Source organism: Aotus nancymaae, unplaced genomic scaffold (genome assembly GCF_030222135.1).
Source record: "Aotus nancymaae isolate 86718 unplaced genomic scaffold, 86718_ANA_hifiasm-v0.15.2.pri h1tg000009l, whole genome shotgun sequence".
Lineage (NCBI taxonomy): Eukaryota > Metazoa > Chordata > Mammalia > Primates > Aotidae > Aotus > Aotus nancymaae.
The window spans coordinates 25227-38862 of NW_026988420.1; the positions used below are offsets into that span (position 1 = coordinate 25227).

General features: G+C 49.2%; 1 protein-coding gene across 2 annotated transcripts; it reads left to right on the forward strand.

Annotated features, from left to right (window-relative positions):
* Positions 1-865: 865 nt before the first annotated feature.
* Positions 866-12084, forward strand: URAD (ureidoimidazoline (2-oxo-4-hydroxy-4-carboxy-5-) decarboxylase). 2 transcript variants are annotated; one of them, XM_012471071.2, is made up of 2 exons: positions 866-1197; positions 11342-12084. In XM_012471071.2, exons 1-2 carry the CDS (start codon positions 1023-1025, stop codon positions 11686-11688), a joined length of 522 nt encoding a protein of 173 aa, XP_012326494.1. In that variant the 5' UTR covers positions 866-1022; the 3' UTR covers positions 11689-12084. The 2 variants fall into 2 exon arrangements, 1 of the variants encoding a protein (XP_012326494.1); XR_001110378.2 differs by lacking the exon at positions 11342-12084 and adding an exon at positions 9813-11185 and having other exon boundaries at positions 1110-1197.
* The last annotated feature ends 1552 nt before the right edge of the window (positions 12085-13636 follow it).

Sequence of the window (13636 nt, forward strand, 5' to 3'; positions counted from 1 at the left end):
ATTAGAATAAAGTCAAATATAATCAACAAGCAGACATAAGAATCCTATATTGTGTGGTCAAACAAAAATTATGAGGCTACATTAGTATATAAAGTAGCTTCAAAAACAGCTTTGTTGATATATAATTCACATAGTATACAATTCAACTATTTGTATTGTACGATTTGATAAATTAGTTTTTTGCTTGGATGAAAATTGCTTTACTTTCTGACCACCTTACATTTCTTTGATTGATTTGGCTGATGAGAATCAAACAGGAAAACTTAAGCCCAGAGTTCCTTTGTGACATGAACTGTTAAATTCCACATTAATAATGTATTTGTTTGCTTTTTGTCAATGTTGCTTCTAAATCCATGACTATTTAATTTTGTAACCTTTCATGTCTTAAAAGTTTCTGCCTGGCATGGTGGCTCATGCCTGTAATCCCAGTACTTTGGGAGGCCGAAGCGGGTGGATCATGAGGTCGGGAGTTCAAAACCAGCCTGACCGACATAGTGAAACCCGGTCTCCACTAAAAATACAAAAATTAGCAGGGCGTGGTGGCACACGGCTGTAGTCCCAGCTACTCTCGAGGCTGAGGCAGGAGAATTACCTGAACCCAGGAGGCAGAGGTTGCAGTGAGCCAAGACCTTGCCATTGCGCTCCAGCCTGGGTAACAGAGTGAGACTCTGTCTCAAAAACAAAACAAAACAAACACCCTAACAACATGAAAAGCAGATCTGGCTCTAATGCTGAGAGTGGAATATGGACCCTGCTGCCTTTGGTTATGGGAATGGTTTGGTTGGAAACGGTGACCATGCGGAGATCTTTGCTCCCTGGATTAGAACCTTAAGCCTGTGCTTGTTCATTACACAAGTATTCTGGATCTGCTTCTCTCACAGGCATTTAAAACACGTGAAGTTGGTGTTGCATAAAAAGCAAGCTCGTGTGTTCAGCAAATATAACCAAGTGAGCAGAGACAGCATCACTCACTCGCCGAGAGGAGAGCTGGGCGTCCCACTGTCTCCTGTGGAATACAAGCGATGGACATCGAGAAGGTCAACTCCATGGACTTTGGAGAATTCGTGGATGTGTTTGGGAATGTCATTGAGAGATGTCCTCTGATTGCAGCCGCTGTTTGGTCCCAGCGACCCTTCTTGGATTTGGAAGATTTAGAGAAGCACTTTTTTGCCTTTATTGATGCCCTTCCACAGTCAGGTAAGGCTTCAGTATCAGACATTCTCTGCAAAGGGATTTAAAATATGCTTATTAAAATATTTTTAGATATTGGCCAGGCATGATGGCTCACACCTGTAATCCCAGCACTTTGGGAGGCTGAGGTGGGAGGATCACTTGAGCCCAGGAATTTGAGACCAGTCTGGGCAACATGATGAGATCCGTCACTACAAAAATTGTTGTTAAAAATCTATCTACTGGCTGGTTATGGTACCTCACACCTGTAATCCCAGCACTTTGGGAGGTCAAGGAGGGTGGATCACGAGGTCAGGAGTTCGAGGCCCAGCCTGGCCAACATGGTGAAACCCCATCTCTACTAAAAATACAAAAATTAGCCAGACATAGTGGTGCGTGCCTGTAGTCCCAGCTACTCAGGAGGCTGAAACAGGAGAATCGCTTGAAGCTGGGAGGTGGAAGTTGTAGTGAGCTGAGATTGCACCACTGCACTCCAGCCTGGGTGACAGGGTGAGACTCTGTCTAAAAAAAACAATTATCTATCTATCTATCTATCTATCTATCTATCTATCTATCTATCTGTCTGTCTGTCTGTCTGTCTGTCTAGATATTTTAGTCTAGTTTCTTGTACTTGATGTGTTTGTTGAGCGTTTTCCTTTGGAAGGTTCAGTAAGTTTCCTTAGGTCTAGTCTGTGAGAGTCAAGCACTTGCGTGGCTTTGGTCAGACATGGGCTGGAAGAACGAATTGGCTAAGGTAAGTGGTTGTTAAATATTAGAGCTTTGAGGTCACAAGGAGAAAACTGGCAAAAGGCATCAGAGTGATTCAGAGGCCAAAGGCCAGGCTGAGGGCCCACCCTCTCAGCTACCCCGTTTGGCTTGGGAATGTCCTGTATGCGACAGAGGACAGCTAGATATCAGACTATCTCTACAGCCCAGGGGAAAGGGCAATCGGCCGACTTTTGTACCAGAAAGGGCTAGTTTGGACTGGACAGCCAAGGAGAGTGAATTCATTCAGATCAGCAACTCCCTGAGGGGTGGAGGGGAAGAAGGAGAAGCTGACAGCATCTCTCTGGAGAAGGAGAAAGAAGTTACTGATTTCTTCTGGGGAGAGAGGGAGGAAATAAGGCACTTCTGGGTGTGGGGTGGGGAGAAGAGGAGGTGACTCTGAATGGCACACACAGCTTCACAGAGACCAGTCTGCCACAGAGGCTGTCCTGGATGCTCTGTGGAGAAGCCTGAAATGTGCTGAAGGGGCGGCGAGGGGCAGAGAGGCCTCCCTCCATGGACATCTGGGTGGGGAAGGAGAGCTGCTGTTCTCTGCTTCAAAAAGGAGCCAGCAGACAGCGTTGCCCCTCAGGACGGGCTCTGACAGCCAGAGGGCTTCTGACCGTCACACAGAGGTCTCCAAAATGGGGAGCTCCTTTTAATTCATTTGAGGCTCATCTAGGAAAAGTAGAGGATGCCATAAAGTCAAACGGACGGGAATGTCGGGACCATGGGGACACTCACCCACTTATGGGGACCTCTCCACAGCTGAGCACTTCAGCTCCATCATTGGGCTTGGGGAACAGCACTGGAGCCTCCTGACCCTTGACTCACAGGGACAACCCAGCCCCAGTCTGATGAGAAGGGGACTGCAGCCGCTCAGCTGAACTCCTACAGGGCAGGCAGGAAGGAGCCAGAGGCCCTGGAGCCCATGCTCCCAATGTCTGACAGGAGACTACAATAGAGGAGGCAAAATGACAGCCTCACAGGAAAGTAATTTCCTATCAGAAAAAAAAAAAAAGAAGGGAAGAAAGGAAGAAAAAGAGGCAAATCCCATGATTGTCTTTTTTTTTTTGAGACAGAGTTTCGCTCTTGTTGCCCAGGCTTGAGTGCAATGACGCAATCTCGGCTCACTGCAACCTCCGCCTCCTGGGTTCAAGCGATTCTCCTGTCTCAGCCACCTGAGTAGCTGGGATTATGAGCATGCGCCACCCAGCCTGGCTAAATTTTGTATTTTTAGCAGAGATGGGGTTTCACCATGTTGGCCAAGGCTGATCGCGAACTCCCGACCTCAGGTGATCCACCAGCCTCAGCCTCCCAAAGTGCTGGGATTACAAGTGTGAGCCACCGCGCCCGACCCCTCATGATTGTCTTAATACCCAAAAGAGTGGTGAGGCTGAGGATGAAGCGTGCTGAGAGAGAAAGCTAGGATCGTATGAATAATTTAAATCTATTATTCTTAAGTTTGGCGAGTTATTTAACACATTTTTTTTGGGGTTTATTACTCTGTGTCTGTAACTTTGATAAAAACATAAAAATTCCTCCATTTTCATCTTATTTCTTACCAACAATCCCCCCAGCCTGTCTGACCAGAGGTTCTAGTTATGGGCCAATCCAGTCAGGGCCCTGAGCACAATGGGGTGTGGGCGTGGGCTTCCCCACTCCTGAGGCTTGTTTTGATGCCTCCATAACTTGATGAAACCTCTGTCTCCTGGCTAGTGTCAGAATCCCAGATCACAGAGTGAACAGGATATTGGGACTTGATCAAGGTTTGCTGAATGAATGCATGAAATAGTTTCTAAGGTGATATTGAAAGATGAGGGTTCTGGCATTACCCCCACCACACACACACACATTTTAACTGTAGCGACTTTAGTGGTAGGTCAGTGAGTAAGATGGCTGGAGGGGATTTGGGCCCCTGGACGGTTGCTGGCGTCTGCCGGAGACACGGTTCTGGGGAGGAGTGCCCTGTGGTGGAGCCTGCGTCTCGGTTCTGCACTTGTCTCTGGGATAGCTGGGAGCCTCAATGCTGTCCGGCAGCTGCTCCCAATCTTATCATCTCAGTGACAGTAGATAAGTGATGTTACCAATGGTGACAACAACAACTACAACAAATAGTGAAAATCTATTGAACTTTTGCTACTGGTGTGTTTCAGGGACTTTTCCAAAAACTTTGCACTTGTTAACCACTTGAATCCTCCAATATCCCTGTAAAATAAGGAATAGTATTATTATTGCCCCCATTTTTACCGATGGAAACCTGAGACACACAGAGATTAAGTAACTTGAGCAAGGACACACTGCTAGAAAGTGACAGGACTGGAATTCTAATAACCCTGAGAGTCAACCCAACAGCTTCTGAAGAAAGTGGCAGACCTCGGAGTCAACCCAACAGGCTTTGAAGTCTTTTCCCAGACAATCAGAACAAAGTCTAGAAATAGTTTTTAGAGTTTTCATTCATTTATCCGCTAATGTATTTGATTAACATAAATGCTTGATGTCCCAGACCCCATGTTTTATTGTTTAAATAATCAAATAAAATGATCTATTTCACAGCATGGTGACTATAGTCAATAATAATCTGTTGTATACTCGAAAATTGCGAAGAGAGTAGGCTTTATTTTTATTTTTAAATTATTTTAAAATTATTCTGTCACCCAGGCTGGAGTGCAGTGGTGCCATCTCAGCTCACTGCATCCTCCCCTTCTGGGGTTCAAGCGATTCTCCTGCCTCAGCCTCCCTAGTAGCTGGGATGACAGGCACTTGCCACCATACCCAACTAATTTTTGTATTTTTGGTAGAGACAGAGTTTCACCATGTTGGCCAGACTGGTCTCAAATTCCTGACCTCAAGTGATCTGCCCATCTTGGCCTCTCAAAGTGCTGGGGTTACAGACATGAGCCACCTTGCCCCACCTTCAAGAGAGTAGATTTTAAATGTTCTTACTACCAAAAAATGATAAATATGTGAGGTGATAGATACATTAAAAAGCTTCACTTCATCATTTCACAATGTATACATGTATGAAGACATCAAATTGCACACCGTAAGTATATATAATTTTTATTTTTATCAAAAAAACAATAAAATGGAATTTATTACACTCTAGCTTTACCCCTTGGATGGTAAGAAAAAAAGTGGGTGAAATAGATTATTTGAATCCTAAAACTAAGGGAACTTAGAGAGACGTTCAGGATACAGTGGTCTACTTAGTCACGTATTTGTTTTGGTGATTGAAGGAAATCCTCCACTATTAACAGAAAACAAAATTGGGGCCAGGCATGGTGGCTCACGCCTGTAGTCCCAGCACTTTGAGAGACCAAGGGCAGATCATGAGGTCAGAAGTTCGAGACCAGCCTGACCAACATGGTGAAACCCCCATCTTTACTAAAAATACAAAACTTAGCTGGGCATGGTGGTGCTTGCCTGTAGGTAGGCTGAGGCAGAAGAATTGCTTGAACCTGAGAGGTGGAGATTGCAGTGAGCCGAGATTGTACCAATGCACTTCAGCAAGACTCCGTCAGAAAGAAGAAAGAAAGAAAGAAAGAAAGAGAGAGAGAGAAAGAAAGAAAGAATGGAGGGAGGGAGGGAAGGAGGGAAAGAGAGAGAGAAAGAAAGAAAAGGAAAGGAAGGAAGGAAGGAAGGAAGGAAGGAAGGAAAAGAAAAAGAAATTGGGTTTCTAGACTAAGGTTGAGTCCATTTAGGGGCTGCTATGATGATTATTGGTCAGTAGATGGCAGTCCAGGATTACTATTGAGCTCAGGCAAAGTACTTTCTCCAGCCAGTCAGTTCCTACAGATTGAAGATAAGGCAAAGATTTTCCAGGCAAGAGAACTGACAATTAGTAAAGGGAAGAAAGTTGAAAGACACATGCACTAACCTGAACAAATTCAGTATGGATTTGTGTTATAAAATTAAAGAGCAATAATACAACTTTCATAAGAGTTAATTAACTGCATTTCTGCTGGCTACGGTGACTCACACCTGTAATCCCAGCACTTTGGGAGTCTGAGGTGGGAGATCACTTGAGCCCAGAAGGTTGAGGCTGCAGTGAGCCATGATCGCACCGCTGCACACCAGCCTGGATGACAGAGCAAGAACCCTGTCTCAAAAAAAAAAAATGTGCATTTCTGTGCATTTCAGAATTATAGTAGTGCCACAATTTATTACTTTATGCTTATTAAACAACATTTTTGTGAATGAATGGAGTTGGATATTAGTAAGTTCCGTATAATATAGGCTATGATAATATAGGTTTTGGATCAAGCTATTCAAATGTGTTTGTTAATTCAGTCAAAAAAACAAAACAAAACAAAAAACCACTTCTTACCAAAAGTGCTGTGTTGCTCAAAAAATACTTACCGAATGCCCACTGTGTCCCAGGCATTGTTTTGAGCACTGGGAATGGGAGGCAGTGACCAAGACAAGTCCCTGCCTTAAACGAGCTTATATTCTAGTGAAGAGAGACAGGATTAACATTAAAAATACCATTATTTCAGGTTCTAGAAGTTCTCAGAAAAAATATGTGTAATATGGCAGAAAATACATAATAAAGGAGGTCTTTCTTAGGAAGTTGAAATTGAAGACCGAAGGATGAGAAATAAGTAACTGAAATCTAAGGTGAGGCCACTCTTAGAAAAAGAACCTGGCCAGCTGTGGTGGCTCGTGCCTGAAATCCCAGCACTTTGGGAGGCTGAGGTGGGTGGATCACTTGAGGTCAGGAGTTTTGAGGCCAGCCTGGTCAACATGGCGAAACCCTGTCTCTACTGAAAATACAAAATTAGCTGGGCATGGTAGCACACATCTGTAATCCCAGCTATTTGGGAGGCTGAGGTAGGAGAATCAATTGAATCCGTAAGGTGGAGGTTGCATTGAGTCGAAATCATACAACTATACTCCAGCCTGGGCAATAGGATGAGATTCTGTCTCAAGAACAACAACAAAAAAAAGGGAACCTGAGACCAGGATGAACTTGACATTTTAGGGGCACAGAAAGAGCAAGGTGGTTGGAAAATAGTAAGGAGTGGAGGGATGTGAGGAAAAAGAGGCAGCAAGGGCTGGATCACGTAGAGCTGCTTAGGTCTAATAAGGAACTTGCTTCTCCGTTTGCAGTGGGTCACTGGGGTTTATGCTTTAGGATGGTGATGTAGGGGCTATGTCAGATGCAGGGGCAGGGTAGAGGGGGGCTGCAGCAGTAAGAGTAAGAGATGAGTTTGCTTGGATTATGGTTGCAGCAGCAGAGATGGAGAGATGCGACTGGGCTCTCAGAATGGGGCTTATAGTTAGAGTCAACAGGATTTTTTTAAAAAAATTGATTTGATGGCAGAAGACAGATCAGAAACAAAGCTGAATGAAGAGTCACTCCTAAGTTTTCAGTCTGAGCAGCTGGGTGGGTGGCGGTGCCATTTTCTGAGGTGAGGAAGACTTGGAGTTGAGAAGACAGGATGGAGGAAGGAGCTTGCTGAGTCTGAGATACCAAAAAATCATCCAAATGAAAATGCTGACTGCTCAGTTGCATCAAAACAGAGAGCTTGGTGAAACACTGAGGGCTGAACTATATCTGGGTGTCATCAAAGAATGGATGGCATTTCCAACCCTAGGACTGGCTGAGGACACTCAGAAAGTACATTGGGGTAAGTAGTGAAGGGACGCGATGTGGGTACTAAATCCCGGGGTACTTCCATGCTAGTGACCTATCTGGCAGAGCAAGATGGAAGTAGGTCAGAGGTGTCTCTGAAGGCAAGTGATAGTCATTTTTTAAGGAGACAGGGCCCACCAGGTGACATAGTCTGAAGAGGCTGAGAAAGAAGAGGTCAGGCACTGGTCTTGGGACCCAGGCAAGGTGTCCTTAATCAGTGCAGATGGGTTGGTGGAGGGGCTCCACGCTTGACAGAGTGAGGCTGGAAAGGGAGGTGAGAAGTGGAAAGACCAGAAGACAACTCCTTTAAGACCTTTTCTGTAAGGAGGAGCAGAGAAATAGGGAGAAACAAGAGGGCAACAGGGAATCAAAGGAAAACTTTAATACTGTTTATGGGATGAGTGATTCTAAGGCATGTTTGCACATTGATAAGGGTAAGTGGTTTGGGGATGGAGAAATAGATATTTGAAATTGCAGAAGCAAAGTCTTTGAGAGGAAAGAAGCTAGCTTCAAGAACACGAATGGAGGGGTTGGCCTTCCATAGGAAGAACAGATTATCCATTGTACCAGGAGTAAGAACACACCCAGACATCACTGGGTATGGACAGGGAAGGCAGTTGGATTATTATGGGATTCTGGGCTTCCACAGGCACAATTGCCTACCCTGTTCCTCTCCCATGGAACAATGAGTGTGTGCTCTGTGCCAGGAATTCTTCTAGGTGCAAATATTCAGGTCTTATGGTCCCAGCAAATAACACACATCCATATCTGCACCTCCAGATATGATGCGCAAATGTCTTAGGAGGTAAGTCCAGAATTTCAGGAAAGACTGATCTGGCTGGCTCCTGGACTTCCAGGTAGGGACACTGAGGGCCGGAGATGGAGAGATGGCACCTACTTCACCAGTCTCCAGCCTCCCACTGGGTCTCACGGGCGCAGCTTAGGGATAGCATGCTGGCACTGGCAGGGAGGTTCATTGAGATTTTCAGCTTCATTGAGATATAATTTATTGTTGCAGGCCAGTAGGCACAGTAGGCGACATTCCTGGTATACCCAAGGGTCCAGTGGTTTGGGGCAATGAAGATGGGATATCTCTCCAGGTGAGGCCAGGCTCTGCTTCTTCTGAGCTACCATCCTCCATCTGATTCCCTTTTTCTTGTTAGGCGCCGACGCTGAGGCGGGGGGTGGGGGGGGGGGTGGGGGGGGGGTGGAGAGAGAGAGAGTTTAGAGAGAGAGTAAATTCCAGTTTCTCCTTTTTAGTCTCTTTTCTTCTGCCCTTTGCTCTGCTTGCTCCTCTGCGCCTTTTCTGTTCTCGCCGCTGCAAGAGTGGAAAACTCATGCTCAGTTCTAGGCAAACATTAACCCCGGGCGATGTTTCCAAGCGGCAGACAACAGAGAGTGAGAAGTAAGATGCCAGGGCACCGAGGGCAAAAGGGGGCTCGGGCGTGCGCGGGGCTGGCCTGCGGGGCGCCGCCGCCTCCCTCTGCTGCGCGGCCTGCACGGTGAGCCTGGTGGGGGCGGCAAGAGGACAGACCCGCGCCCGGACCTCCCACCAGTGACCACCTCCTCTGCAGCTTGGCTTGATCCTCCAGACAGCATGCAATGGGGGGAAGGGAAGTCCCCTGACTGGGCGGGGGACCTAGTGGCTGCCCTGAAACGTTGAACACCTGTGGAGGAGGCGCAGGAGGTCCAGCCGCCCAGGATTCGCAGTTTCCCCCTTCGCCGCCGCCGCCCGGGCAGGTTGCGGTTCTGGGCCTGGGTGAGCGCGGAGGGGATCCGGGCGGGGGCTGAGCTCGGTTCCCCAGGCCTGGCAAGTGGCCGTGTGGCACAACCAACCCCGGACCCAGGGCTGGGGCTGCTGCCCCAGGTGGGGAATTTAACTCTCACATTTTCGCACCACCCGGACGGGGCTGGACGCGGGAAGCGGGAAAGAACCCTTCCTGTTTGCAAGGGCAGCCGGGCAGGGCAGCGACGGGAGGAGTTCTACCACAGTGGTGTTAGGCCGGCTCGGTGGCTCACACCTGTATTCCCAGCACTTTCGGAGGCCGAGACGGGAGGATCGCTTGAATTCGGGAGGCAGAGGTTACAGTGAGCTGAGATCGCGCCACTGCACTCCAGCCTGGGCGACAGAGCTGTCTCAAAAAAAAAAAAAAAACCTCAAAACCAAAAAAGAGTAGTGTTAGAGGGATGACATTATTGGTGACTAAAGTTTTGTTCTGAACTTTCCTTAACCTTGCAGGGGCAGCAGCGCCCTGAAAACGCCCGTGATCTGGAGTGGAGGGTCCAGGCGTAGTGTGGTGAGTGACCCTAGGCAGGTCACTAGCTCCTTCCGAGCCTTCATTGAATCCTCTCTTACATGTGGATGTTACCCTCAGTTCTCTCTGTCCTTCAGGACATTAGTTCATGAATTAGATAGTGCAATATCAGTCATCCTTTTATTAGACAGAAACAATAAGTTTGAGGAAGAGAACGTCTACCTTATAGGGGGTTTAATTTTCAGCTTCATTGAGATATAATTTATTGAATGGTGTTTTACATGTGCGCCTTTTCCAACAGCGCCCCACACCTATTCCCAGCACCAGAGGCGGACAATCGCTTTACTGAGAAACAGAGACAGGTACTTCCTGAGGCACCTCAGTCCAGTTCCACTGGGTTTACTACAACTAAAAATGACTGTTTCTGTTTACAAGGTATTAGGCAATGTGTTTTAAGGAAATGAATTGTCTCTAATCCTCACAACTATTCAGCAAGCTAGGTGTCACCCGCATTTTACAAATCATATCTGGAAAATTGCCTCACCCCGGAGGATTCTAATTTTCACTTTAGAGAGCTGAGCAAGATGAACGATCGCCCAGCGCTAACCCCGGGAAATCCCCGGGACTGAAAATCGTAGGTAACTCACCAGAGTTTTCCAATTTTAGGCCTAGGAGATTATGCGAATCTTTCCTTCAAGTAAACGCTGTTCTCTGGAGCCTCTTTGGGTTCTACAGTCGGAGAAGGGGAATAAGCCCCGGCCCGGTGGGGGATGGGTGGTGCAATTTCCTAAATAGAGGAAAGCCACTTTCATTCAAAGGGCTGTGGAACTCTGGCTAGAGGTGGGTTTCTTTGCAGTTAATCATCTGCAAGGCTCTTTGGATTTGTTTCCACAAATCCAGAACTCACACTTAGGGTCACAAAATCCGGGGCATTTATTTGCCGAGCACCATGGATGTTATCCCTGTGGATGCACCCCGCCCCTGCCCGTTCTCCCTAGGAGCAGAACGAAACCCATTCCAGGGCTTTTGCAGGAAGTCTTCAGGCCCTTGCGTCCGGCCCCTTTCGACATCAAAGCCCCCCCTGAGAGCAAAGGACTTTGAAAGATAGGAAAAGCTCAGGCTCCTTATCGCGTCTCTGCTCCCTCCCGACCTAGTCGTAAATTCCGAGCCGCAGCGGCCGCCCTCTCTCTCCTCCGCTCTTCTTGACCCAAGGTCTCAAAAGACAAACGTGTCACTTCCCGCCCCGCCCCTGGATTCTGGTCCTGAACGACTGTAGTGAGGACCGAGAGGCGCAGGGTCCAGGACTTGTTAGAGAGGCGGGCTCCATGGGCGCCCCTGCGCCGCCTGGACACTACCGCCTGGGGACCCTCCTTCACCCTCCCTCAGCCTTCTTTGGGGCTGGGCGGGGCTGGGCGGGGCGGGGGTACCGGGCTCGGCCTAAGCGCCCTCTCGAGTGCGTGGTGCGGAGCAGGCGCGGTGATGCGCTCCCGCCGGTGTCTGTGCTTCTCCGCAGGCCAGGAGGGCATCCTGCGCTGCCACCCCGACCTGGCGGGCCGCGAGCTGCAGCAGGGCAAGCTCACGGCCGAGTCGCAGCGGGAGCAGAGCGGCGCGGGCCTTACGAGCCTGGGCGCGGACGAGCGGCTCCGGCTGGCGGAGCTGAACGCGCAATACCGCGCGCGCTTTGGCTTCCCCTTCATCCTCGCCGCACGCCTCAGCGACCGGGCGGCGGTGCCGAGCGAGCTGGCGCGCCGGCTGCTCTGCCCGCCCGCGCAGGAGCTACGCACCGCTCTGGGCGAGGTGAAGAAGATCGGCGGCCTGCGCCTGGCAGACCTCCTCTGCGCGGACCCCGCCAAGCTGTAGGAGCCGCGCGGGCCTAGGACCCGGGACACACCACGGGACGCGCGGGGGCCACGGCCCGGAGCTATGTGTCCTGGGCGGGAGGCGGACTCCGGCCTGGAACAGCGTCCACACACGTGCACAAAGGAAGTAGGGAATTGAGGCAATCATACGAGTAATGAGACCTTTTGTCCACCCACCCGCACCCGCACGCGCACGCGTTGCTAAAATATCCATATTGTTTAGTGCTTTGCCCTGGATTTATCCACTCACTGCTTCAATTCTTCACTCCCTTTGCGGCCCGCCGACGCCCCCTGACCTTTGTGGATTCCAAAGTGTTTATCCAGTTCTCCCCACCCTCTCCTGCTAAGCCCGAACTGCAAAGCAAAACGGTAGGAAAAGGAATCCTTTTATGCCACAGCGGTTTGTCTGTTTGTTTTTTTTTCTTTTCCCACCTCATTTGCTGCACCCGACCTTTACATGTAAGCAGAAGCGGCTTTCTTTCTCTTGAGCACTAGGGGAACGGACCGGGAGCGAGGAAAGCCAAACGACGGCCTGGGTCCGGCCCGGGGCGCCGGGGAAACCGCGGCAGGAAGGCAGTGGGCCAGGGAGAGTCCTCCGAAGGGCTGGCGTTGGGAAGGTGCCCCGTGGGGACGGGTGGAATAGCTGCAGTCATCTCTCCTAAATGGCGGAGGACGTCCAAGCTGGACGGGCTTGAAGATCTCTCCCGGAGGTCGGCTTGTGGGGGTTGGCTTGACTGTCCCGGGAAGCCCATCAGTTATTAAAATAATAACATTCATTGAGCAGCGCTGGGTATTTGGACCCCAGAATGAAGCGAGATTCCAGTGTCGATTAAACGGAGAGAAATGCCCGTAGAAATCTTTGCTTGTTAGCCCTGGCGCTTCAGAGCCCGATTAGGCTGGGCAGCTTCCTGGACCAGCAGCCAGACTGGCCACTGGGGGAAAGTGCATCCTGCAGAGGAGCCCACCACATTCTACCAATCCCGACTGCCCTCTCTCGCGTGCGCGCTCACATACACACACTGAAGGTGTAAAGAGCCCCAACAAACACTTCTTAGGCTTCTATTGGCAGAGAAGAAACGAAATACCCATGGTCTCTCCAACATAGACAAGGTAAGAGGCTAAGGCCAAGGTGGCCCTTTTGAAGACAAGAGCTTCCATTAGTCACCAACGGTGTCCAGGATTAGCAGCAGCAGCAGCAGCAGCAGGGAAACCTTTCCCTAAAGAGCTACGTGGCCGCACCTTTGGTTCTGGGTGATACTCCGTAGAAATAAATCACTCCTGGAGCACTAGGACTTTTAGGCAAGGGAGCCCTTTTGCCCTTCCCATCTCACAGGTGTTTCCTGCTCTAGTAAGGCTGAAGGAAAAAAGCTGGTAGTGAGGCAGGTGCCAGGAAAGCAGGCTGTGCTACCAGTGTCCCTGGGATTGTGTCCAGACAGCTTCTCTGGGTGTAGGAGCGCCGCGTGCACACCATGAAGACAGTTCTATGGCTCACTCCTGTTCTTTGGGACCCCTCAGCAACGGTGGGGTGCTGGGCCTGGGCCAGACACCAGCCTCTCTCTAGCCAGGGTAACCTGGGGGATTTCTTGACACACACAATAACTTGCTGCTTGGTGAAGAGGATTTTCTGACCCAGGATCCAAATACCACGGGCTAGGCCTAAGACTCAGAATAACCCACAGTAGTCAGGGCACCCTGTCCCAACCATGAGAGTAAATCCCACGCTTAGATAAACCAGGCTTTGAGCCAGGTGCGGTGGCTCACGACTGTAATCCCAGCACTTTGGGAGGCCAAGGCAGGAGGATCACGAGGTCAGGAGATCGAGCCAGCCTGGCCAATATGGTGAAATCCCATCTCTACAAAAAAAAAAAAAAAAAAAAAAAAAAAAAAAAGAAGAAAAAAGAAAAGAAAAGAAAAGATAAACCAGGTCCCTAATGCAGAGTCTGTGCTCT

Bases quoted from the DNA above. Each gene is read 5' to 3' on its own strand.
- URAD (XM_012471071.2), top strand. From the start codon at position 1,023: ATGGACATCGAGAAGGTCAACTCCATGGACTTTGGAGAATTCGTGGAT. The intron at 1,198-11,341 runs GTAAGGCTTCAG...GCTTCTCCGCAG, and splicing joins TGATGCCCTTCCACAGTCAG to GCCAGGAGGGCATCCTGCGC.